Here is an 18,199-nt window from a genome sequence, read left to right as displayed (position 1 = left end):
GGGAAGGGGCCCGCGCCCCGCGCCCTTGCCCGCGCCCGCATGGGCCCGGCATGACGGCCGCGCTGCCCGGCGCCGCGCAGCATGGACGCGGTGTACATCGCGCTGGAGCTGCTGATCGCCGTGCTGTCCATCCTGGGCAACGTGCTGGTGTGCGCGGCCGTGGGCAGCAACAGCACGCTCAAGACGGCCACCAACTACTTCCTGGTCTCGCTGGCCGTGGCCGACGTGGCCGTGGGGCTGCTGGCCATCCCCTTCGCCGTCACCATCAGCGTGGGGCTCAAGACGGACTTCCACTGGTGCCTCTTCCTGGCCTGCTTCGTCCTGGTCCTCACCCAGAGCTCCATCTTCAGCCTGCTGGCCGTGGCCGTGGACCGGTACGTGGCCATCCGCATCCCGCTCAGGTACGCAGCTTGGCTCGCCCGCCCGCCCGTCGAGGTTGTGCCCCCAAATGCTGAGAGGGTGCTGGGCTGGGGGAGATGGGTCTGGTGGCAGAGGGTGCTGGCCAGGGAAGAAACGCTGCCCTTGGGCCAGGGAGGGACGGCCCTCCTCTGTGCCCCAGGTACGGAAAGCACCTGCTGGCCGGCCAGCCGGGCACGCCATTTCGGGAGGAACCAAGCGCAGCCTCTGGTCAGTAGCGAAACATAGTTGTCGACCTCGCCGGCGGAAGCCTGCCTCGCAAGGCTGTTGTGGGAGTGAGCACAGACGAACCTGCCGGGTCCGCTTGCCCGCGCCTGTCGCACACGCGGTGCGTGAGGGTCGGCTCAGAGACCGGTGGATGTGGCGGCCGCGTGGGGCTCCGAGCAGCAGCGGAAACCGCCCGGCCGATGGTCCCGGCGGTGCTCGAGTCTTCGCTTCGCTTTTGCTTGGCTCATGCAGGCTCCCCCCCCCCCCCCCCCCCCCGTAGCTGAAGCTCTTCTGGCTTTGATGTGCCGGATTGACTAATTAATGGATGGGAGGCATGCCAGCCTCGCTTCGCCGCGATCACAAGCCTCCCTTCTGTCCGGTGCCCCCCGACGCCTCGGGCTGCCAACTCCCGCCAGCGCGACCCCGTGGCTGGACTGCCGCTCTGAACTGAGGAGGGGCTGCCCAAACAGCCCCTTCCCGCGCTTGTCCCGACTGAGGAGGTCCGGGCTCCGGGCGCCACTCAGCCGCGGAGCTCGCTGCGTGACTTGGCCGCTCACAGAACTGCACCCCGATCGACCGCACTCTTTCCACGCAGAAGGGTGTGGAAGTCATGTCAGAATAACGGGGTGCCATAATTTCATATTCCAATGAAATTATTTGCTTTAAAAATCTCTATACTGCCATTCATTAAAAATTCCAAAATTAAATAAAAAACAATTCAAGAATGAAACAGTTAAACACTCCTTAGCGCCAGTACTTGATGCTAAAATAATTAACTTGGGATTCCATCCTTACTATCCAAATCTGGGCTTGAAAGACCAAGGAAAAGGCTGGGCACATTCGGGGTGCTTTCGGCAAGCAGGATTTGAGACACTGTCCTGTCCCCCCGACAGCAGGGAAAGGGTGAGCTTGCCTCTATATGATCTAAATTACAGCAGTTATTGCCAATTATCCACATTGAGCTACATATGCAGATTTGTGACTTTTTTTTGTCCTGGGGTTCTGAGACTTGGCCCTTTTTCTGTACCTAATACCACCCCTAAACTCAGGGGTGATGCGAAGACCATAACTGCAGGTAGACTGCTTATAAACACAGAGGTTCTATCAGAGAGACACAGAGGCCCTACATTACCCGACAGGGCCCCACGGCAGCCATGTGCTGGCTCTCTCTGGTCTGTGAGTGTGAAAGGTATTGCTGCCTCCGATGGAGGACAGCTGGGGGGGGGGGGGAGTTCGAGACTTTCCAGGGTAGGCACTGCATTTTGAGGCAGTGGGCTGGAGGGGAGGGCACTAGCTGAGAGGAGCCCCAGCCCTTTTGCAGGAGACCTTCCTGTTACGTCCAAGAAGGTGCTGCCCCAGCCTGTCCTGCTCACTGCAGCTTGCTCTCTTTCCTGGAATCAGTTTTACGTCAGAAAAAGGCAGTGCAAAGTTTGGTCTCCTGCCTTCTGTAAATCAGTATGTTAGGAAACAATGGAAGTGTCGTGTCAGAAATACTCCGGCTGTCTCCCTTTTCGAGAGCCGGATCTACAACAAACAATGCAATGTGGCCTGTTCTTGTTTCAGGTGCCAGCCACTCAACCGAGCCCTTTCTTAAAGTGTTCCATTACATGGCTCCATTTCCAAATCCCCCCGCCCCACTAAAAGACTGCTCTAGATTTGAGTGTGTATAAAAGACTGTACACACTCAAACTCCATTAGGCTCTTGACGGATTTTATCAGCCCGGCCTGATTTTTTTTTCCCCCGTATCATTCTTGAGGACCTCTACACACTCTGGCCTTCCATCCACCTCGACTTTTGCCATTTAAATTTTGAGCATTGCTCCCCTCTGCCGTCCCCCTGGGCAGGGATGTCAAGTGTGCAAGTCAGTTCTCCTGGGCTGGATGCGCAGCCGGGAAAGCCCTGTCTCTCCCCCGCCACCCTGCCGCCCCCTTCGTGGATGTTTTGGTCCTCACCTTTTGAGAACAGCCGCTGTATTCCTGCTTGGGTCCCGGAAGCCACGTTGCAGGATCTGAAAAGGCAAAGCAACTGAATTGCAGTGCTGTTAGGAGCAGCCAGGCATGCCATCACACCGCATCTGTGATTAATCTCAGAACCACACCTGCCTCCGTCCCCAGAGGAAATTGATGGGAGGCAACGCCAGCACACCTGGCAGGACCGAGCCTGGGGAAAGGCTGGCTTAAAGTGCCCAGGGCTCTCTTGTGAGGAGACGCTCATGAGCCCACTTGGCACCAGCACTGCAGAGGAGCCCTCGCGGAGGGAAATGTGACGGCTGTGGAAGACAAGCAGCTGTTGCTTCTTCCCAGTCGTAGCCTCGTCGACGATTAGAGTGCCTTTTGGAGGAGGAGGAAAGAGTGATCGGCGACAACAGAAGAGCTCCGAATCACGGAGGAAAGGCAGCAATGGTGGCGTATGTGTCACGACTGCTTCCCCCTCGCTCTTCAGCCAAACGCGAAACCAAAACAAAATGTGACTGCTGAAAAGGCACCGCACAAAAGGAAAACAGGCTGGGAGGGAGGAGGGGGGAAAAACCCCCACACAGTGACTCCCGTTCCAAAGAAGTTCTTGTAAGAAAAATCTGAATAGTTTCAGGAGGAATCAAAAGGTACCAGGTAGTTGTGGGTGTTCCTGAGAATTACACATCATCTGTATGGTATTTGCTTATCTGAGGTTCAGGCTGCAATGGAGGGTTCAAAAGATGATCTGCAACAACAAATACGCTTTTTCAAAAAAAGGGGATTTTGTTTTGTTCTTTGGATTTTCTAGAAAAAAGCCTGTGATGACGAAAGTTCTGTTAAAAAGGGTTAAATGACTCCCTGAACATTAACAGTGAAGTTTTCCCCTCCAAAACAGAAGCATTATTTTAATTCTTAACTGATCAGTTTAAATTATAGTTGCTTTTTAAACAAATGATCCAAGGGGCATCAGGCAGCTTCCTCAGTTTGTACTTCAATTTGTTATTCAGTACATGAGGACTGGAAACTTATGTGGTATCTGGGATTACCCAGCTCAGTGGTAAGCCCTGCCTTTGCATGCAGAAGGTGCCGGGCTCGATCCCTAGCTGGTCGGGGCTGATGGGAGCTGTTCAACAACAACATGTGAAGAGCCACAGATCCCTCCTTCTGCACTAAGGGAGGGCCCTTAATTGCTGAGATACAGTTCAGGACAACTTCTGCCTTTGGGCCCTTTAGTGCTGTTGAGTTATTCCTTTTCCTCAATCAGCTAGAAATAAAATATGCTCACTGGAGAGATGCGGCTGGTACTGAGCGGAAGGACTCCCAGCAACTTTCCTTTAGTCAGGGGTCTCAAACTCAACTTACCTGGGGGCCGCTGGAAGGAGAGTCTGGGTGAGGCATCAAGTATTCCACAAAAAACGGATTTCAAGTATTCCAAAAATCGTACAACTGATCCAGTCTTCTCAATCTTTACTAATAATAATTCAGAACATCAATGGTTCTTCAGAACATAGGCTTCTCTTACTTCCTCCTACTCCTGACAGAGACCTGACAGCGCTTCCTCTTACACAGCTGAGCCACATTTGGCTTGAGGGAGGAAGCAACTGAGACCTTCAGTGTGGCCTGAAGATGCTCATCAGTAAGTTTGGACCTGAACTTTGACTTATTAAAGTTCATGGTGGAGAAGAGCTTTTCACACAGATAGGCGCTCCCAAAAAGGCACATGGTCCTTGAACATCCTGGGAAGCTCAGGGAAGGTAAGGGGCAATTCTCTCAAAAATTGTCCAAGCTTGTCTGCTTTTCCACTCGCCTCCCTGAACTTGGCTTTGCGTTCAGAATTGCACTGCAGGTCAATTAGCTCCACTTGAAGCACGGAGGGGCATCTTCCACGTGGAAGGAGAAGGGGTCAGCAAAAATTTGAAAAGTGGCTCTGTGTGGCTTGAAATCTGCAAACCTGTGAGCAGAATCTTCCTGTAGCTTTACAGTGGCATCAGCATACTTCTCACCGCTGAATGGTGTGCCAGAATCCATGAGTGCCTTGCATGCCGGGAAATGGCAGAGGTTTGTCTGAGAAAGCTGGGCTTTCCATAACACAAGTTTTGTGGAGAATGCTCTGACATTGTCAAAGGCAGCACGGACAAGCTGCCCGGGGCCTTGTAATTTCTTGTTCGGTACATTCAGCGCCTGTGTGATGTCAACAAGAAAAGCTAAGTCTATGAGCCATTTGGGATCACTTAGTACAGGAACAGCCATCCCGTCTTTCTCCATGAAGGTTTTCACCTCTGCTCTCAACTCGAAAAACCTCTTCAAGACGTTTCCCCTGCTAAGCCAACGCACCTCGGTGTAGCAGAGCACATCCTCATATGCTGACTCTGTTTCCTCTAAAAAGGTGCGGAACTGCCGGTGCTTAAGCCCCTGGGTCTGATATGGTTGATGCATTTCACAACGTCAGGCATCACACTGTCAAACTTCAGGCACTTGCTGCAAAGGGCCTGCTGATGGATAATGCAGCGCAGAGCAACGGCCTCTTCTCCCAATTTTCTTTGAACAAGTGCCACGACTCCATTTCTCCTCCCTGTCATTGATGGCGCTCCGTCGGTGATTATTCCAGCAAAACTCTTCCATAGTAAGCTGGCATCTGCAATGGCATCACACAGCTGGCGGAATATCTCCTGAGCGGTGGTCTGGCCGTGCATTGGAATCACTGTGAGTAACTCCTCCATCACTTCAAAATTGTCGTCAACGCCACGGACATACATTGCGAGCTGTGCAGGGTCAGTGACAACTGTGCTCTCATCAAGAGCGACTGCGTATGCATGAAAATGTTTAGCTTTCACACGCAGCTGATCGTAAATGTTACCGGACAGGTCAGAAATGCGCTCTGCCCCTGTGTTGGCTGAGAGGCTGATGTTGCTAAACTGACCCTTTTTTCCCGGAGAGACTCTACTTGCAGCCTGTAAGATGCACTTTTTGATGAACTCGCTGTCTTTAAATGGCTTTCCTGCCTTAGCGATCCTCTCACTCACTACGTAGCTGGCTTCGACTGCCGCATCTCTCTCTGCTTGCTTTCTTGAAAAAATCTTGTTGCCTCAGTAGACGTGTTTTAAGTTTGGCGACACGGTCCTCTCTCTCACCTCCCTGGTATTTTGCATACTCCTCAGCATGTCTAGTTGAGTAAGGACTTCTGATGTTGTACTCCTTGCCCACCACAACTTTCTCTGTGCATATAAGACACGTCGGGATGCCCCTGTGCGCAACAAAAAAATATTCCGTCTCCCACTTCTCCTGAAATTGTCTGTGCTCATCGCCAACCTTTCTCTTCATGGCAGGTTTTGAGAAAGACATGACTGGGGCTGGGTGACAAAAAAACCGTATTTGCACTGGGTGACAGGATGTATTTTCCCTTTGCTCGGTGACACTCCCGAATCACGTTTCAAGTGCCTAACGTTTATTTGCGTTGCTGTCATGATCCTGAGCTATGGTAACCCACAGGTGACAAAAAATAGAAAAGGGAACATTGCGCCCAGGGTAACGACTCAGGCAGGTGCGTGTGAGAAAAACGCACGGGCCGCACTGTCACTAAACTTTGATATCAAGTGGGGGCCACAAAATATCGTCCCACAGGCCGCAACTGGCCCGCGGGCCGCAAGTTTGAGACCCCTGCCTTCAGTGCTATCCTTGACAGCAGCATCTGATGACACTGAATTTCCCACACTGATCTTCCAGAGCCCCTTCTCCCCATGTTGGCAGAGGCGATAGAAAGTGCGTTTAATAAAGGCTGTGTTGGCTGAGCTGGAAGTTCTGGCAATCTGGGAAAAGTGTTTTGGAGGGCACCCGCAACCCTGTAAAGCTCAGGCGGGCAAGGGAGGGGCACCCGGGTAGTGCTTACAGAAGCAGGGCACCTTGTGGCCATGAGTTCCACAGGCTAAGCACAGAGCGATGTGGAGACGCCATCGGCCACCATGCCTCCCCAGGACAGACTTCACAGCTGCTTTAACGGGAAAGAGAGTGGGGCGCAGGGCTTCCTTTGAGCAAAATATGACACTCCAATGCAAAATCCTTCCTGGATGATCAACCAGCAAGTTAATTTTGCTTCCAGGTTACTTTAGCGCAAGCTGTTGATTAAAACATAAAATAAACAGCCCAAGCAGTTTTAAAGATATTTCATTTCATGAATCCCCTCCTGGGTGACCAGCCACTGTTTTTAATACAGTATATTATTCTAAAACTAAAAACCTTTAGTTTTATGCCACCTCAATGGCTTTTTTCCCTAGCGGACAAGGCAATTTCAGAATAAATAGGACCGCAATGCCTAATGAAAGAATAAAAATTCAATTTATGCCACATATAAATGGAGTAAGTGTGAGTTGTTTTCTGTATCTGTGCATTAGAAAAAAATACAGACAGCTGCACTTAGTTGGAATTTGAACAAAGAGTTCCAAAGTAAGAATAAATGGGGACCTTGGGTGTCCTGAGCGCCATCCTAAAATTGGGATTTCTTGTGTGCTGCGCTTTCAGGTCAGTTTACACATAGGTAAAATCTGGAGGGACTATCTTTGGAGTTGTCCAAGCAACTGCTACACCTTGTTATTACATGCTGCCTTTCCCCCTACAAGGAACTGTTCCTTGCCATTCCCTGTTCGCAACAACCCTGTGAGGTAGGTTGGGCGGACAGTCAGTTACTGACTCAGAGGCATCCAGGGAGCTTCCTGGCTGAGCAAGGGCTTGAACCCGGGGCCCCGCACTCCCACCATCCCACTAGACATGGCCCAAGGAGCCGCCACCTGATTTGGCAGCCATTTATGTGGTATGTTTGCAGGGTTTGAATTCTGCGGGCCAGATCCTGCACTGCACACGTCTCTTCCATTTCGGCTGCTTGCGTTGCATGGCCTCATGGAAGAAAGACTTAGATACAGTCCCCCCACCACCCCAAGACCCTCACAGGAATATCATATTTGTTTGCGTTCTCAAACTGCAGCGGTCGGTCCCAAGCGAGAGCCTTGCGAAGCGAAGGTTGCTGCATCCTATAGGGCAGTTAACTTGGATGCGAAACTGATTTAACACAAACCAAGGAAACCTTTTGCACTGCTTTTCCCCCCTGGAAGCGGATGGAAAGGGAATCAGATGGAAGGAGAAAAGTCCTTCCCCGAACGGCCGCGTATGACCGTCTCATGACTTCGGGACGGCCGTCGGCCTTTCCGTTGTTGCATAAATGCGGTGCAGAGTCGCTGAGCGCCCGCTGAACCTCTGGCCTGAAGGAACTTCCCACCGGCCTGGCCAACGACTCTGCTGTCCTCCTTCAGTGCTTCAGAGCAAAACTTAAAGGGCCCGTTTGCCACCCCTGCTTCTAAAAACCCAACTCTGCACCCCGTTTGTCACGCTCTGGGCATGGGATGCTTTCACATTTTCCGTTCCCTGTTAGTGCCGCCAAGACCCCGGGAAGAAAAGACCATGTACATCGGCTGTCCTGAGATTAAATAAGCTGATTTGGGAATAAGCACCGTTTTGCTGTAGGGAAGGATAATTGATTTTTCCAAATAGTAATAGCAGTAACGATAATTATCATCATAATGAGGCATGAGTGCCCTACCTTTCTTCGGCTTGCAAGGGATCCAAGGCAGCGTGCAGAGTGCTGTTCCGCTCTGCTCTCCTGCCAGATGTTTCTGGACAATAACAGTGCCTGTAAAAGGATAGGAAGAAAGGTGCTTCTGGAGACCGCGGCAACATGGCCGTGTCCCCCAGGTGCCGGTGCTCGGCCGTCTGCCAGGCCCCACTGCCTAGGGCTCTTCAGCCCTTTGCTTCACCCCTGCCCACCCCTCTGAGCACCCCATGGGCCCCAGTCCAGAGGCAGAAGCCAGCATACAGGCTGAACTGTGGGCTGTCGTCGTGAGCCCCTCCCACCACATTACGGTTTGCCCGGAAATCACAGACAGCCCAGAAAGAGGGTCTGTGGCTTCTGGTTGGGTTGGGAGCTCCGGTTTGTTTGTGGGGAGCAACCCAGAGTCGAACCACGGTGTGGGGCTTGCATTTCACAAGAACCACAGGCCAGGATTCAGTGACAGCCCATGCTCAGCTTGCCGCGATGTTTGCGGGTGCGGGGAAAGCTGCACTCGTGTCCTCTGGTGGGTTTCACACGTGTGAACAGCACGCCAGACAGTTGACCCAGAACTGCAGTTTCTTATAGCCTAGTGAAATATTCACACACTCACGCACACGCATTTCCACGAAAAGATTTTTTGGTCCTAAAAAGGGATTCACACAAAATCGAACTTTCTGCCAGCTCTGGCATCCATTGCCCTCTTAATGCTGTGTTGCACTAGAATGGCTATGAGCCCCACGCTGGCTGGGGATGATGGGAACTGTACTCCAACACATCTGCAGGCAGCAGCTTTTTGGAGAAAGCTAAAGAGCAGATACAATATTTAGGCCAACTGGTCTGTTTCCAAGTCACAGCTGCTTTTCCCTCCGGAGGGCTACCCCTGGAAAGTTCCGGTACATTCTGTGCATGGAGCTTTTGGGGGCACACTAAAATTAGTTCCCATGCCTCTCATTCTCGGCTTCCACAGAGCCAAAGGATGCACAGAAAATGCGCGCGGTCTTGAAAACAAACAAGGCCTCATGTTCTGGCCTTCCGCAGCCTGCAGCTCAGTGTGCTGGAGCACAGTTCCCATCATTCCCCCCAGCACGAGGAGCATAGGACTTGCGATACAAAATATCTGGAGGGCACCTGCCTGCTTGCTGGCATTGCAGATGTAAGACATGCCCAAGATTTGCTACCAAGTCAAGCAATGCAGGAAATGTTTGTCTAGCTCAGGCATGCCTACTCCTGAGTAAGCTCCATAGGGATTTCTCTTTGAAGTGTGCTTAGGATCATGCTCTTAGTGACCTGTTTTCCTAATCAAACACATTTCTGGCTACTGAAAGAAAATCAGCTTTTGAGATATTTCTATGTTAGATAACACAGAGCATTAAAAAACCCCTTTTTAACTAAATATAAGCTTTGTTAACTAGATACAAGTTTTGCTAACTATGCATCATTCAAATAAATTTGCTTTATTGGATCCTAGTTGATTTAAGGCCGCTGCTACCAACCTGAGGCCCTGCAAATTGGTTGGCCCAAGTTCCTATCATCCCCACCCCATCCAACTGATGGGGGGAGTTAAGGGAATCTGATTTAGGGATGGGGTGGAACCTCCAGTGACCTCGCCAACCCCAGGTGGCCTCCCGTTCTTGTTAGACCACAGCCGCCCCCCATCCCATTTGGACGCCTTGGCTGGGGCTGATGGGCACCGGAGCCCGCAGCATCTGTTCAGAGCAGCTTCCGATGCACCTTTTGAAGGCATCGTGTTCGGAAATGAGTCATCTTTGCATCAGCGGGGGCTTCTATGAGCCGGTCTGTCTTTACTCATGGAAGGTTCTCTTGGGGGAGAGCGTGTTTGTTTCAGAGCCTGAGGAAGGGAAGTGTTTTGGTTGCTGGGCATGGAGTTTTTTGTTTTTTGGTGAAGCTGCAGCTTTTATCGAACGAACCAGTCACGAGGATCCCCGAGCGTGGGCTCACACCGGCTTTCCAGCCCCTGTAACTTCGGGAAACTGTCTAGTTACCATTTCCTACCCTTACAGGATGAGAAGCAACCACTGACCTGCCACTATTAATAAATAATTGGGTGTGCACACCTAATAACAAGAAGACAACTGTATCTATAAGAGTTTCCAGTGTCAGTGAATCATGGAAGTTCCATTATTATGAAACACAAACCATATTTTCCCGGCAGCTATTTCTAAAGTGTGACAACACCAAAAATGCTGCTGATATTAATGTTTAATATGGAGGATATTATACGGATATTAATTCTGCAGCCAGCCTGAGGGCCAAATTCCATTTAGGAAAAAAACACCACCAAACATATGTCCAGGTTAAAGCTCTCCTGCTGCTTTAGGGTGGGGGCAAAGCCAGGAAACCACAGAATCGTCTGTGGATGGAGATGGGGCAGGGTGGGGAGCGGGGACCACGGCCTGCTGTGTCCCCCGAGTGGCCAGAGTGGGGCAAAATCCTACACTGGCAGGCTCCATTGGGCTGTGTTAAAAGCAAGGGCTCACTTTGGAGGGCTTTCTGTCTGCTCTGGAAGCTGGCACAGTTTCTTTCGGGCTGTGTGATGCTCTGGAAGTGGGACACTGTCTTTGGAGCAGGTCCAGGGGGTGGGGGGGGTGTATTCTGGGGCTGGAGAGAGGAGAAGGAAGGCACTGCAATCCTACAAAGAATCCAGGCAGTTTCCCAGCCCTGGCAAGCAGGGTCAGAAGACTCAGACGGGTAGCAGAGTTTGTTGATCGTTTCAAGCAGACTTGGGTCCCCTCCCACTAGCCTTAAATTTAATGTTAAGGACAGTCACGCAGTTACGCTGGGGTTTTTTTTACAAATCGTGCAAGAAAAATGTCTACTTAAATCATATTCGCTCTGCTTTAAAATGTCCCCTGAAATATTTGAAGTCAAATACTTGTGGTCAAAATTAATAAGGTTTTTGTGTGTGTGTGGGGGGGTCAGCTTTGTTTACTTAAATGTAAGGAAAATAAACTTGCTGAATTAGTTCTATTGAAGGCATCACAAAATTTTCCAATGCAAACCGAAAACAACGCTATGAAAATTACCGTAATTACCCTACTATGCGTAAGAGGAGGATTCTAATTCTACATTCTCTGGAAAACTCAAAGCATGCCTTGCGTTTTCCAAATTGATGGAGAAGCTGTAACTTCACCCTCCAACTCAAGTTTTGGAAAATAAACATCACTTCCTGATGTTCTATCTGAGGTGCTTAAAATTAAAACCATATAATGCTGTTCTTTGCTTTTTTTCGAGCCATGCGTTACACAAACAGATTTCAAAACCCAGCCATGAGGTCTAGTCACCCACGAAGCTGCTTGCTTCTGTTTTAAAGTTGCAAGGGGACAATCCAATGCATGTTCAGGCAGGAAAAATGTTGTGCCATTCAGCATTCCCAGTCAGCTGTGCTGAGACCTCTGGCACTTTTTATTTCATGTATTTCTTTCGGGTGCGTTCGTAGGGTTGCAGCACTTAATCAATGGGATCGTGGCCCAATCCCACGCAACACGAAACTTTTCCGTTTGACGCGTTGCTTTTCAAAGAAGCTTTACGCATCCACGGTTGCGGGGAAAAACTGGTTGACGAGAAGAAAGCCAGGCAAGGATTCTGGATTCTGCGACACTTTCTGCAGCTGTGCAAAGCGGCAACCATCCGTGAAGGAACCACACCACACACCATCTTGGCTGAGCCTGGAGCGCGTTGCGGGCCGTGCGGTTGGGTGGCTGGGCTCCCATTGCGAGTGGCAGAACTTGCTGAACGAGATGCTTCCGATAGGGAGGTGGCAAGTTTTGGCAGAGTGGGATAAGGTGGGGTAGCCAGGAAGGTTCTGGAAGAGCTCATGGCTCGCTGGTGGCCTCCAGGTCACAGGTGCCCCCCTGAGCCTCTAGTCTTGGGGTGCCCAAGGACCTGTGTTTTGGGGGCACTCTTTGGTTGGGAGGGGCAAGGGCAGGGCAGCGGTGTACAGAACGACCTCTGCTGTAGGCACAGGAGAAAGGAAAACAGCACCCATGAAGCTGTGGCTGTGGCACCCACGTTCTGGGAGCTGGACAGCCGGGGTGGTGCTGTGGCTGGCGCTCAGGTGATCCGGGTTCAAGTCCCCACTCAGCCATGGAGCCAGCTGGGTGAACTTGGGCCAGTCACAGACTCTCAGCCCGACCTACCTCACAGGGTGGTTGTTGTGGGGGCAAGATGGAGAGCAGGAGGGAGACAAGGACGTAAGCTGCTTTGAGTTTGTTGTAAGAAAAAAGCAGGATATACATCTAATCAATAAGTAATCTCCAGCTTGTGGTTTCCCCGTGGGCAGCTGCGTGAACAGAGCGCCGGATGTGTTGGACCCCGATCCGATCAGCACCAGGGATCTTCCGATATCCTTGGCCTGATCCTGTGCCGGAGTTCTCTACAAACCAAGAGCCGAAGCTGCCCGGGCAGGAATTAAAGCCATAAAACCAAACAATGTAAAAAGGCCAGGTTTGGCGTGAAGGCTCGTCAAGCTAACAAGCAAACACGAAGATGCCCTGTGTCCAGCTTTCGTTATTCAGCAGCACAGGCAGGAAAACAAGTTTCCTAAGACATATTTGTGTGTTAATGGTCAGATCAATCGTTGATCGATGAACTGATGTGGAGGTACGTGAGACAAAGGCGCACTAGGTCTCTCGTGGGTGCATTAATATTTGAGTGTTTTTAAGTGCTTAGGGAAAAATCTGGTCTTTGGGGAGGCAATTATACAGTGGTTCTGCTTGTACCAGATGCAGAAATGGAGGAAGACGAGGAGATGAAAGAGGCAGGCGCTTTTTGCTCTGTCTCGGCCGCCAGTATGCAATAGCTGTGGTTAGGTGATTTTCCGTATTTTGCTGCCTTTGCAGCTGGGGTCACAGCCACCCGCCTCTTCTTGTTTTCTGGGCTCCGCAGAAGCGCATGCTGGGACCTGTCACTTCATCGTGCCAAGACGCCAGATTGATGGATTCTCTGGTTTAGGCAGCAGTCACGCTCTAGAGATGGATAGAACTAGGCCCTTCGGAGATTTTCCCTTATTCAGCCGATCTCTGCCTGCAAGAAGCTTACAGGTTCCCACACGTTTAAGTTCCTTCTTGGGGCTGCAGGTCGCTGCCCCTTCTCCACAGGCCCACCAGTTGAAAATAAACCCCAGACAAGCTGAAAATTCCCTGTCGTTCATGCCCACAGTTCAAAACAAGTCTCTTGCTATCCTAAACTCTCACCAGAAGACTTCAGCTCAGTGGACTGAACTGTCCATTTGCTGTTTGCAAGTTCCAAACTGGGATTATTTCTCCTGGTCCATACAGGCAGGACCTTAGCTGAGGGTTTGGGAGCTGGCAGCTCAGGTTAGGCAAAGCTGGCCTTCGGCATGCAAAAACCATCAGGTCGCAGGCAGCCCGTGGCTGCACCTTGAGCAGCTCAGACGCTGCAGGACTTCGCACTTCATTTCTGCCCAACAGCCAGTACAGGCCATGAGACAAGCCTTGCTTAGTCCGAGCCGAGCACCCTGGGATGGCCGCTCAGTTTGTGTGCAGGGAAGTGGGTAAATTTTGTTAAGGTGTTGATGGAGGAGAGCGTGGCCTTTTCAGCAGCTGCGTTTGAGTCCTCCTTTCCCAGCCTTGTTGTCCTGTATTTCAAGCGTGAAATGCTGACCGACTGGGGTGTTCGGTCTCCATGGCAGTCCCGGGCAGGCCAGAAGCACTCGGAGGCCTATTCTAGCCCTTGATTGAAAAACCAGCCACAGAAATGCAAATACGGAGTGCGTCTCTCTCCTTGTGTTTCCTTCTGTGGCCCTTTGTGTGTGAGAGGAAGGAAGAGCCAACTTGCCCATTTCTGTATTCAGGCGCAGCCTCCTTTCTCCCTGGCACCCCGTTCACACGTGCTGTAACTCGAGAACGGTCTCTTCCCAGCTTCTTCAGCACGTGGCCCCTCAGTGCCACGCCACGACCCATTTAATGCTGCTTCGGTCACCATTTTGGCTTGCTTTTGGGTGGGGCCTGCGACATGGACGGGGAACCTCTGGAGAGCTGCTGCTGCGTGGCAATGAAATGAAATAACCGCATCATGTTGCCGGGTGAAGCGCTTCTATTCTGCCAGCCAGCCATGTCCCCGTTCGGCATGCCCTTCCGATGCCATCCCATCGGTCCTGTCTCCAGCCCCAGTGGTCACCGTGAAGCATGTGGGCTTCTCCGCCGCTCTTCAGCTCCCCGGGAAAGAGTTTTTGCACTTCTGCAAAAGCCGGGCTGGACCTGGGAAGGGGAGATTCACGCTTGCAAGGTTTAAGTCCCTTGGAACAAAAGCAGGATCAGGCGGTGATGATGAATGGTTATTCCTCTTATTGAAGCGGAAGATGCTGTTCTCCTCATCATCATCGCTATTAATAATAAACAGGTAGTGGCTGCGCATGGATCTCATGGCCTGTCACGTCCGTTGGTGTGGGAGGACAACCTCGGCTTCGGTTCTCCTTCACGGCCCCCCCCTTGGCCGAGGTCTCCTGCACTCCCAGCTGTTCCTTGCATCCCGCCATTGTTCTCGCAAAGCATGCCGCGCCGCCTGCTCTTCTTTCCCACGGTGGAGGGGAGAGGTTCTCTCCCTCTCCCCCCCCCCCGCTCTCCCCGTGCAGGGAAGGGTTTGCTTTGAACTTGACACTGGTCGAGAGCACTGCTTTCGCTTGCTGTGGCCGGGATAACGTTGGACGTGACGTAACGGATGCACAGTTGGCTTGGCCGACTCTCGGGGCAGAAGAACTGCAAGTGAGGAACTCGAGCTCCGCGTGCGTGCGTTCACGTGTGTGTCTGTGCATGTGATATGCTAGAGTAGCGAGCATACTAAAGCAGCGAGCAGAATGGGGAGGCGCATGGAGCGATTCCTCCAACCATCTCTGGAACGGCGTCTGTGGGTGGGCAGAGGCCCCCCAATGAGCAGGGGAGCTACACAGGGAAGGAACTCGAGGGCTTCGCTAGACTGGGAAGCGTCTCGTCTCACCGGACGGGGATCCTTCCAGCCCATCCTCAGGAAACCGGCTGGCACATGGAGGAGGCTGAAGTTCTGGGCCATCTCCAGGTTCACGTTCCAAAGGGGTGGCCAGCTTATTCCGGGCCACGCAGCCCTAGCGTTTTGCACACGTTAGTGCTGGGGACAGGCCCCTGGAGCGCTTCGTGCAAAGGGTTGGGCAAGGGCTGTAGCCCACCCCTCCCATCAGCTCAGGATTCACTTCCCATCACCCTGAGCCACTCTGGAGAGCGCCCTCTCCCAGAAGTTTCTGCCAACTGCAGAGATAATCTTCAGAGGGTCTTCTTTGGGTGATGCCGCCCACTAAGGAGTGACAGGTGGCCAACAGACCCCCCTCTGAGCAGCCCCTAGGGTCTGTGAATGCCAAGGAAAACTGCTGGCCACTTTCGCTGGGCACATCCAGATGCCCAGGTGGAGTTCTGCTTTGGCTTCAGTTGCTCTGCCGCCGCCGCCTCAGCACTTTATTTTTCCATGCTTAATACTGTTTGATTTTCAGATAAGGTTCCATTACATTTATTTATTCAATTCAAGCAGCTTTTGAAGGGGATGCTCATGTTCCAGTGGTGGACAGGCCCCAAATGCCGAAATTTATCTGCAGATTTTAGAATAAAGCTCTCAGTTGCCGAAGTTTGCCTCAGGAAAGTTGCGCACCTTTAGGAACGGGGGGGGGGGGGGGGCCACAAAAACCTGGGAAGCTACCCGATTGTTGGTTGCGGGGCAGGATGTGGGGCGAGGAAAGAGGGTACTGGCCTTCCAGGAGGCCTGGCGTACCGGATGGGGACCGTGGAAGCGTTTCGCACCTTCCTGTCCCCGTAACCGTTACCTGGGTGTTCAGCAGGGCCGTTCTGCAAGGTGGCCACACACCGCTTGGCCCGGGAGCGAGACGCCCGCCTGTCGCTGTTGACCCCGCATGCTTTTCGTTGGCAGATACAAGAGCCTCGTGACGGGGAAGCGAGCCCAGGGCCTCATCGCCGTCCTCTGGATCCTCTCGTTCGGCATCGGCCTGACGCCGCTGATGGGCTGGAACCGCTGGGAGTCGGTGGCCACGAACTGCTCGAACCAGACGGGGCCCGCCCCGCTGCTGCAGCGGGGCCCCGGGGGCTGCGTGGTCGAGTGCCTCTTCGAGAACGTGGTCACCATGAGCTACATGGTGTACTTCAACTTTTTCGGCTGCGTGCTGCTGCCGCTGCTCGCCATGCTGGTCATCTACGTCAAGATCTTCGCGGTGGCCTGCAAGCAGCTGCGGCAGATGGAGCTGCTCGGGAACTCCCGCACGACGCTGCAGAAGGAGGTGAACGCCGCCAAGTCGCTGGCCATCATCGTGGGCTTCTTCGTCCTGTGCTGGCTGCCGCTCCACGTCCTGAACTGCCTCAACCTCTTCCTCCCGAACTTTGCCAAGAGCAAGCCCTCCTGGGTCATGAACATGTCCATCATCCTGTCGCACGCGAACTCGGTCATCAACCCCATCATCTATGCCTACAGGATCCGGGACTTCCGGTACACCTTCCGCAAGATCCTCCGGCGGTACGTCCTCTGCAAGGCCGAGGACTTCCCCAGGTACCCCAAGGGGGCCGGCAGCAGCCGGCACCTGGCCGTGAGCAACATCAGCACCTCGCCGGCCTGCCTCTGAGGACTGCCGCCGCCGCCCCTCACTAGGCCGGGGGGTGGCCGCGGCCGGGGCCTGCTGGGAAATTCTGCGCAGCCGTGGTTCGGCGACACAAATGGCATTGGGGGAGCTGGACAGGCGACTTCGGAGGAACTTTACGATGCTCAGAATGCTGCAGTTCTATGAAATATGATGAAATATATATTTATATATATATATAAAATATTATATATTGTGTGTTTGGGGTTTGGTTTGCCCTTTTTAAAGTATCAGTCCTCATAGAGGAACTCTTCACTCCATGTCCATGCTGTCTGAGCCCTTTGAAGATCAATTTTTGGAAGGGATAGCGTTTTTTTTTTCTTCCAACATCTTTATTTACAAAAGCACATTGTATGCTTGCCTCCTTAACAAGGGCAGGTCTTCCAACAGCGCTGCTTTCTCTCCCATAGTTTTTTTTTTTTTTTTTTTTTGACGGCGGTGGGGGGGGGAATGGGCTGGAGGATGGTCTTTTGTTTTTATGCATTGTTCAAAGGAAGAATCAAGAGGAGGGAAAATGGGAGCTGTGGAATGTGGAGTTTTTTTACCTGTACGCTAACTGCTAGTTTCGAATAATGACATGCTTTCTCTCCCAACCCACATTTTTTTAATTTAAATTTGTCATCAGTTGTTTGATGCTGCTGCTATTCTCAAATGGGAAATCCTTTTAGGTTGGCCAGTTAAAGTTGTGTTTTTTAAAAAAAAACAAGCACCACAAAACACTGGCAAGGAAGGGAAATTGGTGGCCTTTAACCGAATAATGGGTTTTAATTTGGAAAGGAGAGGCGGGTTAAAGCAATTTCTTTCCTTTTCAGATTATTTTTTTTTAATAAAGAAGAGTTGCTGCGGGCAACGTCTGTGTTGTGGCGGATGTGCTTTGCTTTAATTCTTGCCAATGTTCAACCCTTAGTCAGGTTAATTCCAAGAACGAACGTTCTGTGGATGTGGGTGTGCGTCTCTTTCTAACTGGAGCCATGTGCACAGGGCGTAGATACATGCATCAAGAGCATCTCCAGCCAGGGTGTCTGAGTTCTGTACCACGGAAAGCTTGCTTCCTGTCACGGAAGGAACGCCTGTCACGGTTCTGTCTTTCCTTTTTTTGCGTTTTGATCTTGACGGAAGGCCTCGCACACGAGCACCCCGGCCCTCACACCACTTCCCCACACATACACACACCTCATTCCAAAATCGTTTTGGCTTCCAAGCTCGACAGGTTCACATTTTACCCAAGACCCCCCACCCCCATTTTAGCTTCAAAACAGCCCTGCGAGGAGGGTCCGGCTGAGGCGGAGGTAGGAAGCATGTTTCTTCGGATGTCCCTGCTCCCTTCCCTCACCCCTATTTCCCCCCAGCCTCTGAACCTGTGACAGCTTCCAGAA

General features: G+C 51.9%; 1 protein-coding gene across 1 annotated transcript; it reads left to right on the top strand.

The window, feature by feature from the left end:
- Nucleotides 1–81: 81 nt before the first annotated feature.
- Nucleotides 82–17,666, top strand: ADORA2B (adenosine A2b receptor). The gene is made up of 2 exons (XM_044430428.1): nt 82–401; nt 16,106–17,666. Exons 1-2 carry the CDS (start codon nt 82–84, stop codon nt 16,806–16,808), a joined length of 1,023 nt encoding a protein of 340 aa, XP_044286363.1. The 3' UTR covers nt 16,809–17,666.
- Nucleotides 17,667–18,199: the final 533 nt, after the last annotated feature.

Source organism: Varanus komodoensis, unplaced genomic scaffold (assembly GCF_004798865.1).
Source record: "Varanus komodoensis strain SLA01 unplaced genomic scaffold, ASM479886v1 scaffold20_1, whole genome shotgun sequence".
Lineage (NCBI taxonomy): Eukaryota > Metazoa > Chordata > Lepidosauria > Squamata > Varanidae > Varanus > Varanus komodoensis.
This window is presented reverse-complemented; position numbering and strand designations above follow the sequence as displayed.